Here is a 19,750-nt window from a genome sequence, read left to right on the forward strand (position 1 = left end):
ATTACATTTTACGTGACTGAAAAAGTGATTTTGTCTAGTAATCGAAGGTCGAGTACTCGCTGTACGTGACAGCGATACTAAAGATAGAAAAACTCTTTTTTTTGTACCACTTGTATAATTTTACAGCACCTATTTTAAAGGCGGGAAGGACTACTTTCTGTCCAGTTTCTGGTTCCTAGGGCTGCAAACCGGGAAGTAAATACCTACCTGCTGTACTTACCGTTCAGCTGAACGGGAAGTAGGTAAGATACAGGATTAAAGGGAATTTGTTAGAATATTTTCGTTTTATTTAATAATTGGGATGATTTTGTTGAAGTCGTACAAAACAGTAATAGCTTTACTGATGTCAGACAAATTAGAAATCCAAACTTTGTCATCGATCAGTACAGCTTTATTTATGTAAATTGAACAAAAGCTGTTCAAACTCCTCCTCAGAGGTGTAAATATTAACTGATCCGGTTAAACACAACAAACAACACTAATTTTAAACAGTGACAATCTTAGAACATTTTAATTGGTGGGGTATTTGGTGATAGAAAGAAAACGACTACTCGAGTTTCGAATCAGACAATGAAAAGAGAAGTCACGTGACTAAAAATGTAAGAAAAAATGCAGGAACCAAGATAATTTTGTCGAGGGTTATTTAAATACTTTGATCTCCATATAAATGATTTTAGTTAGTCTGTGTGGGAAATACATTGAAAACAATGTCGACAACGATATCCACAGTAAACCTGGTTTCCAAACCTCAAACTGGAGTACGCGTGACCACTTTTCAAAGAACTAGATGGATTTTAAACACTTTCTACTATCAAATTCTGGCCACGATCACCATAGTTTTGTTTTGGTTGTTTTTCGAAAATAACACCAAAAAGTTCCCAACTCATTTGGTATTGTCCACCGCTGCGGTAAGTTTTTAAATCAATTTTTCTCGATTATTTTGTGAACGCGAAATGTTTGAAACAGTACATGCCGTTGATGGCGGTTTCGATCATACTATTCGCGGAAGACAACGTGACTACCCTGTATATACCGAGAACGAAGAGGAATTGGATTCATGGCGGTTTGTTGATGGCCAGCGCATTGTTCGTCACTATTGGAATTGGCGTGGAAATTTATAACAAGAATAAATTTGGACGACCTCATTTTACTAGTCCTCATGCCATTTACGGTAAGTTAGCGTTTACGTCTAACGCAACGAAGTCGTAAGTGTTAACAAGGTTTAAAAACTTTCCTCCGGAGGAACTGCTTTTAGACTTTCCAGAGGTATTGTTGCTAAAGCTTTGGAAAAAATTACAACATATCCTGAAATTGAGGACACAATTTTTAGGTTTGGTTTCATGGATTTTGGTATTCGTATCCCTATTGCTGGGAGTGGGGGCAGCCAACACAAGATCGCTTTCCACTTTTGTAAGACCAGTGGTGGCCAAACTGTGCCACAACATCTTGGGACTATTCGCCTTTGGCACGGGCATCGCTTCCATTTGGCAAGAACGTCGACACATTGGCCTGTCTGGTGATGCCCTAATCGGATTCGAGTGCGGACTTATTTTTGTCAGTATCTGGAGCGGACTGGCAGCGTTACAATCCTTGTGGAGACAAGTGAAAGACGTGATTTGAAGCTTGGATACTTTGTAGACAAATGTAGAGAGAGAGCATTCTTCTAGTAAAGTAATCATTTTGTAACTAAAGTTATAGAGATCTGCAGAACTATAGTAGCTATTCATTAATTGGTCAGACTGGATACTTATAATAGGCCATTTAAGATTAATATACTTTAATTTTTTGATAACATGTTGCCTAATTACGCAAATTCCACTCGACATCAGGTATCGCTTAATCTCCTTAAAAATCCAATCCATTCCTTATTCTACTTAATAATTTCTATTATTGTACATTTAGTACTTATGGTTGTAACATAAAGCTCAAATCACACAATGTATTCAACCCTGTCAATTGCTATTAAGTTATTTTAATGATAAGGTTGACTAAAATTCACTATTAGTGTATGAGTTAGTGCTACAATATGATCTCCCGCACCATAATCGTAACAGAGTCTCATGAAAGTAACATCAAAAAACCTCAGGTGTCCACAATCCAAAGACTATTATGGTTAGGTAACTTAATATATCACCAAACAGTAGCCGTTCTAACTGTGGTGTCCCTTTGGGTATTCTTTGCCCATAATGAGCTATCCGAACCAATGCTATGGCACATGGTGTTTTCTACTATTGCTGTGAGTATTTCTTCATTTTAAGTATATTAGAAAATAATTACTTTTTTAGTACGCTCCTCTAATGGCGGTGGCCATTATGCTGTTTTCGAAAGACAATTTGACAACCTTGTACATGCCGAGAACTAACATATACGCTATACACGGTGGTTTACTGCTTGTAAGTTTTTTGGGGGTAACCGCTGGAATCTCAGTGCTTATTTGGAAGAAAAATGTTGATGGAAGAGAGCACTTTGCTAGCCCTCACGCTCTATTAGGTTAGACCTTATTCCAAACTAGTTTAATGTGTTTTATAGTACAATAAGTCACTTTAACAGGATTGATCTCGTGGTTGTTGGTATTCTGCGCCGTGTGCTTGGGAGTGGTAGCCTCAAAAACCCAAATGTTTGTCCGGTACGTCAAGCCAGTGATGGCAAAATTGCTGCACAACCTTATAGGAATTACGGCATTCGTATTGGGGATGGCAGCAATTATCACCAAATTACCGGGTCATCACTTTGAAATATACTTGTCTGACACAACTTACAAAGCGTGCTACGTTGCATTTATACACTTGACCATTTTGAGTCTAATTACCGCTTTAAAATCTTTGTATTCTCAAATTAAAAGTGTTGCTTTGTAGTACAGCATTAGTTGTACTAATAACCATAAAAAAAAGAGGAAATTCCCATATATTTCTAAAATTTAGAAATATATAGGAAGTTTGTAAACTAGTCATAAGTATTCAAATAATAAGTATGTAATAGAACTTTTTTGATTTTCTTTTAAAACAAAAGTTGCACAACAAAATTGTGGCTGGATCCACGTCTGTCAGTTATTGAAGAAACTCATGATTGGTCTCATTATTGGAAGGTTTCTGTCTTAAACTTCACCACAAAGACAATTTTACTCAGTAAGGTATGCATATAGGGTCAGGAGCATTTGGTTTACTATGTTATTCATGTTCAAGTATAAAAATTTAAAAACAACATAAATCAATGAGTAAAGAAGAGTTAAGAAAAAGATTGATTTTGAACATGACATGGTATGTGGTCCATTATTCTTAAAAATCATAAAACTTTCACAAATTTGTTCAAGTGCAATTATTATTGCAAATTAAACAATAAAACTATTTATACATACCTTAAAACAGCGCTGCACTGAAAATTATTGAGCCAGACACAATCCTAGCCTTTGATTTCTTTACACCATTGTAACACTCCTAAAAAAAAACATGATTTAAAAAAATATACTATACTTGTCTTATCCTGGTTGTGTATGTACAAACCACTAAAAATAAATTAAACATTACCTAAACATTACAAAATAAGTTAAATGTTTCTTCTGACTTTTAGACTACAAAATGGCTGTCTTGCGTCTTGATTCTTAATTGTATATGAAGCATTTCTATGGTTTCCTGAAAATGCAGCAATGTCAAATTGGTTCAAACTTGGAATCTAGAATAAGAGGTAGCATCATTCTAGAATATTCTTACTTGAGTAATTTGGTAATTTCCCATAATCTGTGTTTCCCAAACTTAAACCAATTTCGGTTTTTTACACAACTCACATTTCACTTGATACGGCTTGTCTTTTGAGTCGAGTTGATAGTTTTGATACTGATTACCGTCAGTTGGCTGCTTACCATGTGAGCAACTGATCACAGAATGGAGCCATATCACATGACTGGCTTGGTTAATTGACATCCGGCTGCTCGTCTTTTCAAGGCAAATTTTATAGGTTATGACTATACAACACATCACGTGACCACATTAACGTATACAGCACGGATTGCCGCGTGACACCAAACTGTTTGATAATACGAACACTCAACATGTATATAAAAAGAAGATGAAAAGTAAAGTACAAAAAAAACTAAACTAAAAATGTGTATTTGAATTGAAGTAAATTAATTATTGTGAATACCCCAAACTAAAAACACTGTTAATTTCTATTCTATTCAATATTAAAGCAATCATGGCATAAAGGTAAGTTTAAATTGTGCACTCCATCTAATCAACTAACATTTTTTTCCTAATTTAGTAACAATTCAATGGGTATCCAAGTCCATTTTCCCAAAACTCTTTGAATCTCCTTGTACACACTAACTTGACTAAACATCATGGACAAGTTACCAGACTCATCCAGAACAGTGAATATCACCAATTTAACACTTATGCTCCAAGATTTAAACTTGAACAAAAAGAAAAAACGTACAAGAAAGAAGAAAATTAAAAATCTCCAGTGTCCAGTTGTAAACAACAATGTGAATAACTGCCAACCATGCACTGAAACCAACCCTCTTTTGAGAGCCATAATGTTGGCAGGACAGTCTTGGCTAACAGTTTCAGAACCCCAGGATGTTGTTCAGCAACCTAGCCTGCTGCTTGAATTTGGCCACCAATGGACACCTAACCAACCAGTTGTGCAGTATATAGACTTGCAACCAAATGACTCAAACTTTTTGAAAATACAAGCCAGATTTCCATCAAAATTAAAGGTCCTGCATGTGCAAGAAGTAAACAATCCATTTTTGAAGGCCTCATTTGAGTTGAACAGACATTACAAATATAAGGATCGCTCACCTTTGACGTTATTTCATGGTACTAAGTTGCAATATGTTAATAACATTTGTACCTTCAATTTTGACTGGAGGTTGTGTGGAGCTGTGAAAGGCCACAAATATGGTAAAGGTGTCAATTTCTCTTGGAAATGCTTTGCTGCAAATTTTTGTGAAAAAAATGTTGATGTCAAGGTGATAATTGTAACAGATGTGTTGTTGGTGCATGCAGTTGTTGGTTCCCAAAACATGGAATTACCACCAGATGGGTGTGATAGTAGCGCCAGAGAAGACTGTGTGACTATTGTCAAATATAATGATGGAGAGTTTTGCCCAAGATTTGTTGTGTTTTTTTCATAACTACTACTATATTATGGTGCTGTTTTAACTCACATGCCTTACTAGAGTATAGTTTATGTATACATTTTGTAACTAGGCCAGTGATACTAGAGGTAAAGTCTATTTGTATGTTAATAAAAACCAAGTTTCACACTAAATTATTTTTATTTTACAATCGTAATAAATTTTTTACTGGATGTATAACATTGAGCCCAGTTTGAATGCCCAGTATAGCAATAAGGCCAATTTTTGCATTGTCTGAGGCTTCACCAAAGTAGTTCTTCAGGCCTAAACACAGTGCTGTAATTCCCAAAATGTAGGCAGATACTCCCAGACAAATGTGCAGTGATCTCATATACACTGGCTTAAGATGAAACTTCTCATAAAGCTCTCTAGATTTGTAGACTAAAACGCCCAGGATGAGTGTCACAATTGTTATCACAAAGGCAGTGAAACCTAAAAATAATTAAAATACAGACTTTTAATTAGAAATTGTCCATTTACATTGGTAAAATCACAAAAATACGTACCGACAATAGCATGCGGGGAAACCAAATGCGAACTGGATCTATTGGCTTTATCCTGAATTTTAATAGCCACACCAGCAATTACCATAATACCAGAGAGTAGCATCAACACTCCATGAATTGATCCTCTTAACGGCTTATTAACACCAATAAAAAACTCATTTCCTGGGTTTAGTAATGCTGAACTTTCCGCCATACACAATGCAAACTACATAAAAACGATTAAACTCAGAACAAAAGTGGTTAAACAAAACTTACTCCCACAGTAGAAAGAAACACGTGCCATGTAGCCAAAGTGGTAAAATCGCGATTATGGGCCATTAACCAAACGGTTGAAACAATAAAAACCGCCAATAGAAAATGGAACAGCCCTTGGATAATAATCCAGATCCTAGTGCCCGGTGGAACTTTTTCGTAAACGTTCATCTTTCTTTAATTACTGTATACTAAACTGTTTGTCGGGTGTTGAAACGAATCTTTAAGACTTAAATTTATAATGCTGTATATCACCATTTTATGACATCTCTAGTAATAGCGTTTATCTAATAGTGCAGATCAATGTGCTACATATCAGTTAATCTAATGAGTAAATTCTTATATAATCACCTTAAGACAATGGTGTTATAGGTATTTTTATGATGGATTAGAACATGATTTGATGTTTCGTAATAAGCGTGAAACAAGCAGTAAATAATCCAGGAAAATTGTCATTTTCAGTTAGATTGCCTAATTTATTAAAATTCGATCAGTTTTCGACTAAAGTCGATGTAGTGTAGTAGATTCTCGTTTATAGTAAGTTCTAATTTAACATTTGTCATTCTTAATGCACAGAAGTTTCAGTTTTTGCTTGTACCAACCGCAGCTTTTGCAGAAACTTTCACATTTTACTTCCCCACAACAAAAAACCCATACAACAAATTCGCACAGTAAGAGGGAATAGAAATAATGGCGTAGAATTTGAACTGCATCACCACCACCAACCGTCTTAACAAAAACGACACATTTTGATGCTGTTTATACTATCATTGTGCTTAATTTATTGGCTTTTGGTTGATGAAAAAGAAGCTGGTGCAAAAAAGTGAAATTTCCTAGTAGTCCCCAATTGATCAATAATTTTATTTGGGTTTGTTTTAACATAAGGAAGTGTTGCTTAGGTCAATATATCGGGACGTTTTTGGCCGTTCCCCAATTAACATCCTGTGACTCAAGAAATATCTATTTATCCAAAAAATTCGACATTGCAGTGCTCAATCTCGAATTAAAGTAGTAGCTTTGAACTGTTATTTTAAGTCACGTATAGGTCCCATATTATGTGTTGCATAATTTTAAATCAACTACCTTAACCGATAGCACCATACAAAGTGTTCAAAACAATTTCAAGATTCACTCACTGTGGCGGGACACCCTGTAAGGTCCTACCAAATATAAGGCTTGTCCTGAAATATACTCAGTAACAGATAATGTTGAAACATACAACGGCATTTGAATGATAGATACTAACATGCTAAAATTACTTAATTCAAGATTGAACAGTGTTATACAGATTTTCTGGAAAAATCGATATTTCTTCGGACACATGACATTAATTAATAAACGCCCAAAAACGTCCCGAGGTAATACCATAGACAACAAGTTACAATATAAAAAAATATATTTAGTAGTAAAGTTACTGTAATTTAATACTTTTCTGGTTTTGCACACGTTCTTGTCCCACTTTTATTGTCTTTAGCCACCCTGTATGGTCTTATTAGTTTATTAGGTTTGCTTTAAAAATTATGTAACAGATAATATTGGATCTACACCCAACTAAAATAAAAAATAACACATAAAAAGCTGCTGGAAAAAGCTTTGGATAAATCAATATTTCTTCAGACATGGGACGTAAATTGGGAAACGCCCAAATACGTCCCGAGATATTGAACTAAATGACACTTTCTTATGTTAAAACCAATTGGGGGGTCAATTGGGGACTACTTGACAATTTAACTTTTTTGAACGCATTTCTTACACACCCTGTATAAGGCAGTTAGAGTGAATTAAACCAAAAGTTGTTTACATCAGTAAACAGCTAATAAATCAAGTCCAATGACAGTCCAAACCGCATTAAAATCGGTTGATTCGTTTAGAAATGGCGAGGTTTCAAAAATGATCCCAAAAAATCACTGTCCCGGTTGACGTGGAGAGCAGTTTATTTATTTGTAGTGGGCACTGTACACTCTACCAAACAGAACATTTTAGAAGGACAAATACAAAACTCTGTTCAGGTAGCAATCAAAATAGATTAAAAAAATCGACAAGTGTATTCAAATCATAGAATAATAAAAAATAATAATTAACACTATTCAGTCTATATAGAGCAAGTGTGGGCACTAAAATATCCACGTCTAAGCTTAGCATAAAAAAGAATAATTGCAGATCAATGCTTTCGACAGAGATGGGAAAAAACTTATCCAATCCTCTCTTTCTTCCGTTGATTTAATACTTTTGAAAATCTGGTAGATTAATTTTTTTTGCGCTCAGGCTCTCAGTTAACATATGACAAACTAGTTTTGAGACACTCTTTTCAAGTTATTGGCTCCAAAATTACCAAACTATAACTAAAATTACAATAAATTTGCTTAAAAGTATGTATACAGGACAATACGGCGTCAGGGAGTTTATAGCATTCTAGCAAGGACAAATCAATATTAAAACCTGCCTACTTTTGGTATTGTTAAAGAATCAATCCTCTGCTTCAGTTTCTGCCGCATGAAATCAGGATTATGCTGCAATATAAAAAGATATTACAACAACCAACTGAAATTACCCTAGAAAATCGTACCCGAAGCACGTGAATGCCCTTCAATGAATTAACAACTAATTCCCTAATTCCATCTCCGGTTATATCGACATACTTCATTGACAGTACCGGTGCCACAATTTGTCTATTTTCCTCCAAATACCATTTTGACTCTTTCTTGTCGAATTTGTACAAGAATAATTGCTGCGACATACTTCAAATAATAGAAAGTCAACCAAAATAAGACTTTAGTTACCTCTGAACTAGTTCCAATTAAAATTTCTTTAGTACCATCAAAATCAATATCAGCAACCAAACAGCACGTAAAAACTGTAGTGGTGTCTCGACGATGTAAGGTAACGTAATCGCTAAGCCCATACTTGAGTATATTTCTTGAAAAAGAATGTTATTTTAGACCAATAGTGGCAGTTTTCATTTTCCCTCACTGAATATAGAATTAACAATCTGGTAAACTAAATTCTGACTTACTGAAACAACACTGAAGGTAGTGTAGATTGAACAACTACCATGTTTACAACTGGTCGCTTTTCCGCACGTTTCTCTTTAATTGTCAGTCTGCTATCTGGAGGTTTACGGCTCTCGCTCTCCAAGTACAGGTAGACGTTGGAAATATAGTTGTTCAACCTGGTTAACAAATTCAACAAGACCTTTTTGGTTTTCGTGTTTACTTTCAGGAATTTCACATAGCCACATTCACATCCAAAAGCTGTTACTCTCCTGTAAAGTGTAATTTACCAAAGAAATATTAAAAAACAACCAGTGTTAATGGACATACTCTGTGTAGTTGTTAATATACATAATATCAATCCAAACAACGGGACTGGGGGTTTTGCTAAACTCAGGAAACACTTCTTTGCAATCCATCTCTTTGTATGTGTGTTCAGTTGGGTTTTCTTGATAAATGTGCACTAAATTGTCGCTCCCAGACAGTATAAACACAATCTACATTTAAATAAGCAAATTTTACATCTTTAACACAACTAACATGAGACTATACTTCTTTGTTAGAGATTTCATCGCCATCCCAAGTCACCAGATACGTGTGTAACAACTTAAAGGGGACAAATTTCAATTCTACAGTTAGACAGTTTTGTGAAATGTTTTCTATGTTAAAATCCTCATGTTCTTCAAGTTGTGAATAGATGTTCAGGAATGTTTCCAAAGTGTCTGAATCATTGCTGTTCTGTGGAAATTATTTGTGTTAACCAGACAATATGGTGTTTGCTTAATCAAACAAAAATAAAATATTACATTGTGTTGTTAGGTTTAGAGCTGGATTAAGTAGTAAACTAAAATACTTTAATGAAGTATAGTGAATGGCCATAGTTACAAATATACTTAAAGTATTACAGTGGTAACAACAAAATTATATTGTAAAAGAGTATTTTAAGATAAAATAAGTCAATGAATAATCAAAAAATGGCCCACTGTAAGTGAGTTAAGTTGGATTGTACCGAGATATTTTTGGACCTTTAAATGAATTGCAGCAGTTCAAAATAATCAACATAAGGATGTTTCATTTAAATCAATGTAATAATGTAAATGTATTAGCTGATATTATGGACCATTTCCTATGGCAAACAATTACAGTATCAACCTGAATATGATAAATGTGACATGGATAGAGATTAGCCTTTCAGACTCTATCCTTAAGACTTATGTTTGAAATTTATTTTAATACAAAATTTAGCAACATGTATTACCAACAATTGTTTTAAGAAATATGTCTACCATAATTTTACTACTTGGCTGTATCTACCATTTTGTATTCAATTCTATAAAGGTACTGTCAAATTAAAATGTATGGAAACCTTGAGGGTAATCCTATTTTTTATGTTACCTTGATAATTGTGATACCTATAACCACTTCATTTGTAACCGTGGATTTGTTGAAGGCATCTATGGAAATAATTTCAGCACCGCCTGTGAAGAAATAAATTGCTGAGTATAAAAATCTTTCAAAGATAATTATTTCTAACTGAAATATTGTGATATAAACTACTTACTTGGAATGTAAGTGAAGGAAACTTCTTTAGTGGAGGGCGCCAGCCCCTGACTACCGTCTAGATACTCCAAATAGTAAATATCCCTCTTTAAAGAAGCCGCTAAAATTAGGGTTTTATCATTAGCCAACCGTAATTCCGTCATTGTATAAATGTTGCCTTGTGAAGGTATGTGAAAATAGTGGGCATCTTTAAATTGTTCCATAGTTCTTAAATGCGATTTTTTAGTTCTAAAATGTAAAAAACATAAAACAAAGTTTACAGGACAACTGTTAAGAAAAATCGGGAACAGAGAAACATAAAACGACAGATGACAGAATAAACTGAGGTTAGGTTGTAAATATGTCGTCTGTCAAATAAGGAGAGAATGGCCGTGGCAGAAACAAGTGACGTCACGAGAATGCCATTTCAATATCTAAACTCTAATCTGCCAGACATGAAGATCTCTGTAAAACAAAATTTTCTCCCTGTTTGTTTGACCTTTTACATCGATTTTTATGGTTCTAATGCTTTAATGTGTGCTACATCTAACCGTGAGAGGAAAGGATTCAAAGAAAACAACAAACTCAAATTACATACAAAAAAATTTAATTTTGAAAAGCCTTTGGGTGGACAAAAACTAAGTTTCCAATTAGGTTGGAGAATAAAGCGTTTAGTAGTAGTAGCGACAAAATCTACCACAGAACTGTAAATTGCCAAAATGCTCAGTCTTAAAAAAAAAGAAAATAGGGGAATGTCCAAAAATATTACAAAAAATTGCTAATTAAAAAAACAAACTTGTAGAGACAAAGTAAAAAAGGTAAACGCCATGAAATTGACTTAGTTCTCGTCAACTTCCTGTTCCTGGTCTTCGTCAAATTCGGCATCTTCATCAGCGGTGGCTTCTTGGTATTGTTGGTATTCGGACACCAAGTCGTTCATGTTTGATTCGGCTTCAGTGAATTCCATCTCGTCCATACCCTCACCAGTGTACCAATGCAAGAAAGCCTTACGCCTGAACATAGCGGTAAACTGTTCGGAAATCCTCTTAAACAACTCTTGGATGGCGGTGGAGTTGCCAATGAAGGTGGCGGACATTTTCAATCCTCTGGGTGGGATGTCGCACACGGCGGTCTTGACGTTGTTGGGGATCCATTCGACGAAGTAGCTGCTGTTCTTGTTCTGGATGTTGAGCATCTGTTCGTCCACCTCCTTCATGGACATACGTCCTCTGAAGACGGCGGCGACGGTCAGGTAACGTCCGTGTCTGGGATCGCAGGCGGCCATCATGTTTTTGGCGTCAAACATTTGTTGGGTCAATTCTGGCACAGTGAGGGCGCGGTACTGTTGGCTGCCTCTGGATGTCAATGGGGCGAATCCCGGCATGAAGAAGTGGAGACGGGGGAATGGTACCATGTTGACTGCCAGTTTACGTAAGTCAGCGTTTAACTGACCGGGGAACCTAAAACAAAGATTACAAATTTAATATATTAGTCTATTCCTATTCCACAGTTTGTAGAGAAAATTGAAGTTATGTTAAGAGGATAGCTTGAGGTTTTGCAAACAATTTATGTCATGTTCAAAAACGCCCTTTTCCAATCAAATCGTTACTGATGATTATATTTTTAAGTGTTTATGATGTGTATACACCATTGTACTCTTATGTAACTTTTGATCTAAAAATATTCCCACGATACTAATAGAATTTTATGTTGACTGACATTAAGTAAGATAAGAACAATCAAATTATTACCTGAGACACGTCGTAACTCCGGACATTGTCAGTGAAACCAAGTGATTCAAATCTCCATAAGTGGGTGTGGTAAGTTTTAACGTTCTGAAGCAGATGTCGTAGAGAGCTTCGTTATCAATGCAGTAAGTTTCGTCTGTGTTTTCAACCAATTGATGTACGGACAAAGTGGCGTTGTAGGGTTCCACAACAGTGTCGGATACTTTGGGTGAGGGGACCACTGAGTAGGTGTTCATAATCCTGTCGGGGTATTCTTCTCTGATCTTAGAGATCAACAGGGTACCCATACCGGAACCGGTACCGCCTCCAAGCGAATGAGTCAACTGGAATCCTTGCAAACAATCGCAGGATTCGGCCTCTTTCCTGACCACGTCCAACACGGAGTCGACGAGTTCAGCTCCTTCTGTGTAATGGCCCTTGGCCCAGTTGTTACCAGCTCCGGACTGTCCAAAGACAAAGTTGTCTGGTCTGAAGATTTGTCCGAAGGGGCCTGACCTGACGGAGTCCATGGTACCGGGCTCCAAGTCCACGAGGATGGCACGGGGCACGTATTTGCCGCCTGAGGCTTCATTGTAGTATACGTTGATTCTCTCGAGCTGGAGGTCTGAGTCACCGTGGTAAGCGCCGGTGGGGTCAATGCCGTGCTCGTCGGAGATGATTTCCCAGAACTAAAAAAAATAAAACATTTATATTCACAGTACTTTAGTTACAGGTAATAAATTTTGAGACGTAAAAACACAATATCAAGTAATTGATAGATTAATTCAGTAAATCGGCAATTGCTGGAACTAATCATATTCGAATCGAAAACATTTTCTAGGTACTATTGCTTTTACATCAGACATTTGCCACGTAGACCAATTTTCTATGTAACTAACATTATCTTAAATAATTTAAAGTTTTCAAGGTATATTATAGAACAGATGCAAATACCTGGCTGTCATTCATACCAGCATTGAAATATTAGTATTTTTTGAACCTTGTAACCAATATTGATTAGATTTTTTAAGTGTAGACTATTAGTTTATAATAATTACACTGAGTTATGTAGAAAAAGATGATCAGTTCTCAATTTAATATTCCGAGCTAATTTGATGCAACAATTGCATTACTAATAAATTATATAGTGAAGAGGCTATTAAGGAAATATAAATATTAATCATACCCTTATACAAGTTGAAAAACTGTTTTCTTGATGAAAACTTAATTAGTGAGTCACAGACAAGTAAAGTTCAGGTGGAAACTAGTTAGGAAATACCTCTGAAAAGGATTCAATGAAATCATTCAGAACTTTTGTGGGTTGAGAAACTTTCTTACAAAGAATGAACAATTCAAACCCATTATTAAAATCTATCCCATAAAGGTAGTAATAGCCCTTGAAATTCTCCATCTGCCTACCTGCCTATACACTAATTTAGGTTGGTAACATTGACCTTGTTGGTTACCCAACGTTAGGCTTCTGTTGGTACCCAAGCTCATAAAATTTAAGAATCATAAAATTTTAATGTTTATCAGTTGTACCAACAAGAAATCTGAAAGTTTAAGGTCAACTTTACATTAACTTTTACCATAAATCCTCCTAACTACAAAAGATTTACACCACTGAGAAGTTAATTAGGATTACAAAGGATTTTCGCACCATTGAAGTACCTTAATAAAAGGGACTTTACAAGGTAGTTTGGAGGATAAACTGTTATACAGATGATTTAGAAGTTGCTACTTAAAGAAAAAGTTGCTACTTTTTATACAATTTGTATAAAATAAATATTAAGCACCAATCAAAGCATACAACATAGAAACATAAAACAGATCAAGATCAGTCAACACTTTCAAAAACTTTTTAGATTTCCATGTTTACATTAGATTAGTGTACATAAGGAACATTTTGACCTCAAGGTTGATTAATTTGATTAAGTAGTTAATTGACAGAAAATAACAGGCAAAATGTGTTATTGATCGGACCAGTGCGTGTCTAGAATATCCCTGATGACGTCATCCCCCACCCGATGAGATCATTCTGTAGGGGAAAACGCCCCAAAAAGGAATGGTCTCGTCGCCAAGCTGCTATACAAGCAAAGGTGGGGTCGATCAATAGTCTGGCCGGGCTGAAAACATCGACAAAGCGTCCCTTTTTTCAGTTAGGAAAACCTTGAATTTAGGGCTTCTTAACGGAAAGTTCGGCAAATATTGACTATACAAATGTATACGTCCCTGAACCGTGTAATAAAGGTGTTGCCACATCGTGGTACAAACAAATGGTACCAAGTGTATGACTCAAGTCACTACTAAATATAGACAACAAACCAACGGGATTACGTCACCAATTAACGACATCCCGTTTATGGTTAACTTAACTGGCGGATTGGTTAAGCAACTTGTCTACCCACCAAAATGGATCATTGCAAACGTGTACAGTTTTGCTCTTATAAATTCAATGGATGGACGTAGGAGTTTCCGTACAAGGATAATTTCCTCTTCAACATTACACAAGCAATAAAGTGGAAGTAGAGATGGTAGCATGACAAAAAAATTGATTTTTTTCTCCTAAAACTGAAATAGATTTGGATCATTGCTATTTCTAGAAGTCATGAATATGTAAAGAGGTTTGATTAAAATGTAGTCTGCGGCACTGGCGTGCGATCGTCAAAACATGAAAAGTGTTCTACTTTATAAACGCAAACGTGCGTTTTAGCTGAAAAGATTGTCTGCACATTTGTGAAGTAGGCACGCGAGATAAATGCCCAGATCATACAAACCTTTTATATTGCTCATCAAATACCAAAATGTTCTAATTGAGAGTTAATTAAGCTGAACCATGAGGTAATCCTCAGATAAATCGACGCATCATTAAGTTTATGTGTTCCAAGAATTTTAGAGAAAAACATTTCAAAGTGATAAATCAACAACACAACTTGTGGTTATTCTTTGCATTTCATAACATTTAAGGCTAAATTTAGCCGGCCGATGGCATTATGTGAACATTAAAAATAAATCCTATAGGTTGAAGTTTTTAAATTTAGTATTGGCCGAAGAGCTGGCTGACTGTAAGGATATTGAACTTTGCAGCCATTACGAAGGCCAAGAAAATCACCGGAATCGCTGGACCGACACGAAATAGTTATGCCGATGCGCTCCGGCAACGTCAAATATGCGATCCCGTCAGTTTTATAACGGAAATCAAACAGCATCATTATGAAAAACAGTTGGATGATTTCATCTAAGACCAATTAAAAACGCTTTTAAACTAATCCACAATAATCTGCGAATAATTACATTTCAATCTAATCTCGGAGACCAGCAGGAAATTAATGTAATTCAGTTCAACTTTTGTATTAGAAAAAAAACAATCATATTTAGACTACAGTAATAAAACACTTCATGTGGCCTGCTATCTAAATCTCCTGCTAACAAATTACTTAGGAATTTGTTCATAAAACAATATTTATGAAGTTTGCTGAATTCTAATAAATTTATCCACATCTGCAGTGAAAACATTCATCAATGTCAGCCTTTGGGATATGAAAGTCTATTCCAACCATAAAACTGGTGGAGGGAGGCAATAAAAAAGACATTTTACATTTTACTAAGGGCGATATCATTAAAGTGCTGTTAAATTTAACATAAATTTTCTGTGTTTAACACACACTTGTACAGTTTTAAGTCCTAATGGAGCTTTGTCTTGAGTGAAGTAAAAACTGTGGTAAAACAGTGAGGATGATAAAGCATTGTTGTTGAAAAAAATTCCTATTATACACATTTGTCTAGTAGATTTTCTTTTAATTTACCATATTTCTGTATAAACATTTTAGGACTGACAAAATTGGTTAAGTCACTGAAATATAAGATTACAATTTTTCATATGTAAACCTTTTTTCGGTACTTCACTGGTGAACATAAGGATATTGGAAAAAGTTAGTTAAATTGGAACAATTGTAGCTGCCAAAAATGTTATTTTAATATTTTGATTTCCTGTGCCACAAAGTTGTATGCTGTGCCAACTAACGGGTGTTCAATAATTGTTATGGTCAGGTCGCCTATGGATGGCAATTGTCACAAAAAGCGTACGTCTTAGATAACGTTGCAAACAATTATTATATGACAGCTGTCAATCCGTCGGTTTGAACCACAGCCAACTACGACCATAACAATTATTGAACACCCGTTATTTCCTGTACTTTTCCCTCAACACCATAGACAAACTGGTTTTTTTTAAATTCATTTTTCTTGGGTTGAATACAGTATAGTTTTGCATAAAACATTCCTTCAGTAGTTGTAAAAGTGCACTGCAATTTTTTTAGCCAATGAAATGCTGCAATATTGAAAAACTCAATAGTAAGTTCTGTTTGAAAAACTAAATTTGTGTCTTAAGTTAAATGAAAAATACCACATTGTGGCAAATAGCACTATTTTGTCACAAATTCAGACATTTTTTTAGGATTTTTTTTTTAAATGTTTGCAGGTCTGAATTCAGCATCTACATTTAAACAACACTGGAAATTGTATTTTTGACAGAAAAAAATCAGTAGTAAGTCTCATAGCTATAGTAAAAAAATAATCAAAGGCCCAAATTAAAAAAAAACACTAATGAAAGAAAAAATTGAGAAATTTGAATTAAACACCAAAACAACATAAAAAATAGTCGTTTGGTAAGGTCTTGTGAAAGTAAAAGAAAAAAACGATGTTTTTATATATCCTTTAGAGGAAAATTTTAAACATCAAATTAACATAAAAGATTTATTGAAAAGCAGTGAGAAAGATGCTCCAGAAGTTGAAATATATCACATGATCACTTCATTGAAAAACTGTAGGTAATATCATGTGACCAGCTGTCAAATCACGTCCCATCCGCTCTGCCACAACTGTCATTTTTAAAACTGTTCTCCATCTTTGCCAACAGCATTGATTTAAAGTTTTGAATGTGACAATACAGATGGAAAAATTCACAGTCTGAACTACACTTAATTATGCATGGCTTTAAAATAACCTGTAACTTTTGGGGAAACCTTACAGCAAAATTTAGTCAAGGCAATAAAAACACAAAATATGGTAAAAAAACAACTACTTGAACTTGATCTTGTCAATTTTACATTGCTACCAACATTACAACAAACCAATCTTCTGTCAAAAACTGTTATCAGATGATCTGAATTAGGTACTTTTAAATGATTCAAATACTTAAAACTTCTAAATTAATAAATGAAATGAGATCACTAGTAGAGGAGTACATTCTAATCTGAAAAAAAAAATGCAAACATTTCGACCTGGAGTCAGAACTAAAAATAACCATTACCAACAATTGATGTGCATCACGCGTTACACGAGAATGATAAATGTTAATACCTAACTTTAAATGTTGACTTAATTATTGTAAAAAAGGTCGATAAGGCGAAAAACCCTTGCCTGATGGAATAATTTCAAAAATGAACATAGGTTGGGTCATGGACCAATAGGAAAGAAGCACGGCAGACGCTAAAAAACCGTTAAACCAGCCAACTAGACGAAGAGAGTATGTGATGGCCGACGTTCTCAGGACGATTAATATGCCGGTTTAACGATTATTGAACCGGGTGTGCCGGCTAAATTTCTCAAACAAAATTTACAAAACAAAACTGTACAAAAATCACCTTAAACTTATTAGAAAACCTTGTACGAACCGTTAAAACTTCAATTTTTGTACAGTGGGGAAAAAAAATGGGGTCGTGCCGGTCATGGCCCGCTTGAAAAACGGTAACCACAGACCGGCTTTGGAAATGAAAGAAAAAAAAAACAAAATCGACACTTACTTTGGCTCCAATTTGGTTACCGCACTGGCCGGCTTGAATATGTACGATTTCCCTCATTTTGTCTGTATAAAATATTTAAAAAACTAACTAGAAAACACGAACGATACTCTTATCAACTCGGTTCACGTAAAATGCAAGATGGCTGCGGCGGTCTGCCGGTTTTATTAGCCATCCCCACCCTCGCACATACGTGAGGGGAAGTAGCGGCGCGAAACGCGAAACGGTCGCCTGCTTGGATTTACATCTTCGATTTTAAATGTAGGGCGGTGGACACTTTTGTTGTTATTGCACTTGGATTTTTTTATTATTTTTTTTTTACTGTCGACTTATGAATAATTTCGTTTACACCTGAGTCATATTTGATTTAAGTTTAGGAGTAAATTGAGTAGTTGTAATAAACAGGCCAGAAATGATTAGTGTGCGACTGTGCGCCATTTTGGATTTTAATATTGATTTGCCTAAATGTCACTTACAGTTTATTAAATTTGTATAAATTTATTAAAATAATAAAGACATTTTTTACATTAAATCGTCTGTATTGGTCGTAAAAAGAATAATTCATTAATTTATTTTCAATTTTCATCTTTTACCTCTATATTTATTGAATCATAATCTTTTATGGGTGTCAGTTCTGAACTAAAGGCTACTATTTCATTAGATAGAACAGGACATCCATACAATGAGTTTTGCATCTTTTTTCTGAGTAGTTTAGATTTAAATTATTTCTTTATAGCAGGAATAACACAAATATTACATTTTAGAAATAGTGCCTTATTGGAAATAACAGCAATAATTGGTTAGAAAGTCTGAACTCTTGACAGTTTGTCAAGTCAAATGGCAATGTTATCACGTGGACAAGTGTCAAATGAAGTAACGGCTGAAATGCTGTGTTTTATTTCTATAATTTTATACATTAATTGAGCAGACCTGATTAATTTTGACATGGAAAACAGAATACCGTTATTTATTGTACTTTTCGTTAAATACGTGATCGTGTGTGTGTCTATTTACCAGACAAACTTAAATGCAGTGCTGCCATTTTATAATTTGTTCGGAAAAATGATAAATTACCAAATTTACCCAATTCTGTGCGTTTGCTTATATTTGCTTAATTAAATGGAACTTTTTAATTATCATTTCATTAACGTGTCGTGTGGTCAAATAATACTTACCTTTCCACTGCTATTTTATATGATTATTATAGTCCCTTGGGAAACATGAAAAATGTTTTCAAACTGAGAGGGGTTTATTAGTTTTATTACCATTTATGGGGTGGTTCAAAATATCGTTAGAAAGTCCTTTAAATCTACTTTTGACCACCCTCTATATTGCGTCTATAGTAAATATGTCAACTAACCGAGTTTTTGACAGTTAAAGATAGATTTGACTGTTGCCACTTTACAACACCTATAGTAGGCGCCTTCGAGCCATGATTTCGGATCCAAACACGTTATATGATAAAAAAAATCACATGACACCATTTTTATAAAATTACATAGATGTCACGTGACTTTTGAATCATAACGCGTTTGGATCCGAAATCACAAAACAAAAACTCGGTTAATTTATCATTTACAGGGTGGTTCAAATGTCGTTTTAAAACTCTTTAAATTCCTTTTTTTAATTTGTCTGTTTTTGTCTAGGTGTCCAAGCTTGATCTCTGTTCCCGAGATCTCTTAAATTTTCTGACTCCACTAAGGCTGCATTCGTTTTCAAGCTCCATGGAGCGAGAAGAGCGTTTTTGTCGTCACAATGACGTAATTTGGCAAAACCATAATTTGACCAATTGTCAAATTAC

The 19,750-nt window shown here is 34.9% G+C and overlaps 5 protein-coding genes and 1 long non-coding RNA gene across 6 annotated transcripts; 2 read left to right on the plus strand and 4 right to left on the minus strand.

The window, feature by feature from the left end:
• The first annotated feature begins 665 nt into the window (after nt 1-665).
• LOC145725425 (transmembrane reductase CYB561D2-like) lies at nt 666-1,792 on the plus strand. Its single transcript, XM_081974190.1, has 3 exons — nt 666-908; nt 967-1,171; nt 1,331-1,792. Exons 1-3 carry the CDS (start codon nt 708-710, stop codon nt 1,618-1,620), a joined length of 696 nt encoding a protein of 231 aa, XP_081830316.1. The 5' UTR covers nt 666-707; the 3' UTR covers nt 1,621-1,792.
• A 106-nt stretch (nt 1,793-1,898) lies between these two features.
• Nucleotides 1,899-2,981, plus strand: LOC145725424 (transmembrane reductase CYB561D2-like). The gene is made up of 3 exons (XM_081974189.1): nt 1,899-2,236; nt 2,286-2,490; nt 2,551-2,981. The coding sequence occupies exons 1-3, from the start codon at nt 2,027-2,029 to the stop codon at nt 2,853-2,855; spliced, it is 720 nt and encodes a 239-aa protein (XP_081830315.1). The 5' UTR covers nt 1,899-2,026; the 3' UTR covers nt 2,856-2,981.
• Nucleotides 2,982-3,261: 280 nt separating this feature from the next.
• Nucleotides 3,262-4,199, minus strand: LOC145725427 (uncharacterized). The gene is made up of 3 exons (XR_014177266.1): nt 3,708-4,199; nt 3,525-3,629; nt 3,262-3,434 (listed from the first exon to the last, which is right to left on the minus strand). It is a non-coding gene; the product is annotated as an uncharacterized LOC145725427 (long non-coding RNA).
• A 1,057-nt stretch (nt 4,200-5,256) lies between these two features.
• Nucleotides 5,257-6,210, minus strand: LOC145725426 (uncharacterized). The gene is made up of 3 exons (XM_081974191.1): nt 5,896-6,210; nt 5,641-5,845; nt 5,257-5,566 (listed from the first exon to the last, which is right to left on the minus strand). The coding sequence occupies exons 1-3, from the start codon at nt 6,061-6,063 to the stop codon at nt 5,280-5,282; spliced, it is 660 nt and encodes a 219-aa protein (XP_081830317.1). The 5' UTR covers nt 6,064-6,210; the 3' UTR covers nt 5,257-5,279.
• Nucleotides 6,211-7,922: 1,712 nt separating this feature from the next.
• LOC145725423 (KICSTOR complex protein kaptin-like) lies at nt 7,923-10,756 on the minus strand. Its single transcript, XM_081974187.1, has 8 exons — nt 10,444-10,756; nt 10,278-10,360; nt 9,435-9,620; nt 9,213-9,379; nt 8,906-9,154; nt 8,673-8,808; nt 8,459-8,620; nt 7,923-8,402 (listed from the first exon to the last, which is right to left on the minus strand). The coding sequence occupies exons 1-8, from the start codon at nt 10,643-10,645 to the stop codon at nt 8,325-8,327; spliced, it is 1,263 nt and encodes a 420-aa protein (XP_081830313.1). The 5' UTR covers nt 10,646-10,756; the 3' UTR covers nt 7,923-8,324.
• A 255-nt stretch (nt 10,757-11,011) lies between these two features.
• Nucleotides 11,012-18,114, minus strand: LOC145725422 (tubulin beta-1 chain). Its single transcript, XM_081974186.1, has 3 exons — nt 17,953-18,114; nt 12,173-12,837; nt 11,012-11,881 (listed from the first exon to the last, which is right to left on the minus strand). Exons 1-3 carry the CDS (start codon nt 18,007-18,009, stop codon nt 11,260-11,262), a joined length of 1,344 nt encoding a protein of 447 aa, XP_081830312.1. The 5' UTR covers nt 18,010-18,114; the 3' UTR covers nt 11,012-11,259.
• Between the last annotated feature and the right edge of the window lie 1,636 nt (nt 18,115-19,750).

The sequence above is a fragment of the Ips typographus genome, linkage group LG2, assembly GCF_016097725.1.
Source record: "Ips typographus isolate SLU linkage group LG2, UJ_Ityp_2.0, whole genome shotgun sequence".
NCBI lineage: Eukaryota > Metazoa > Arthropoda > Insecta > Coleoptera > Curculionidae > Ips > Ips typographus.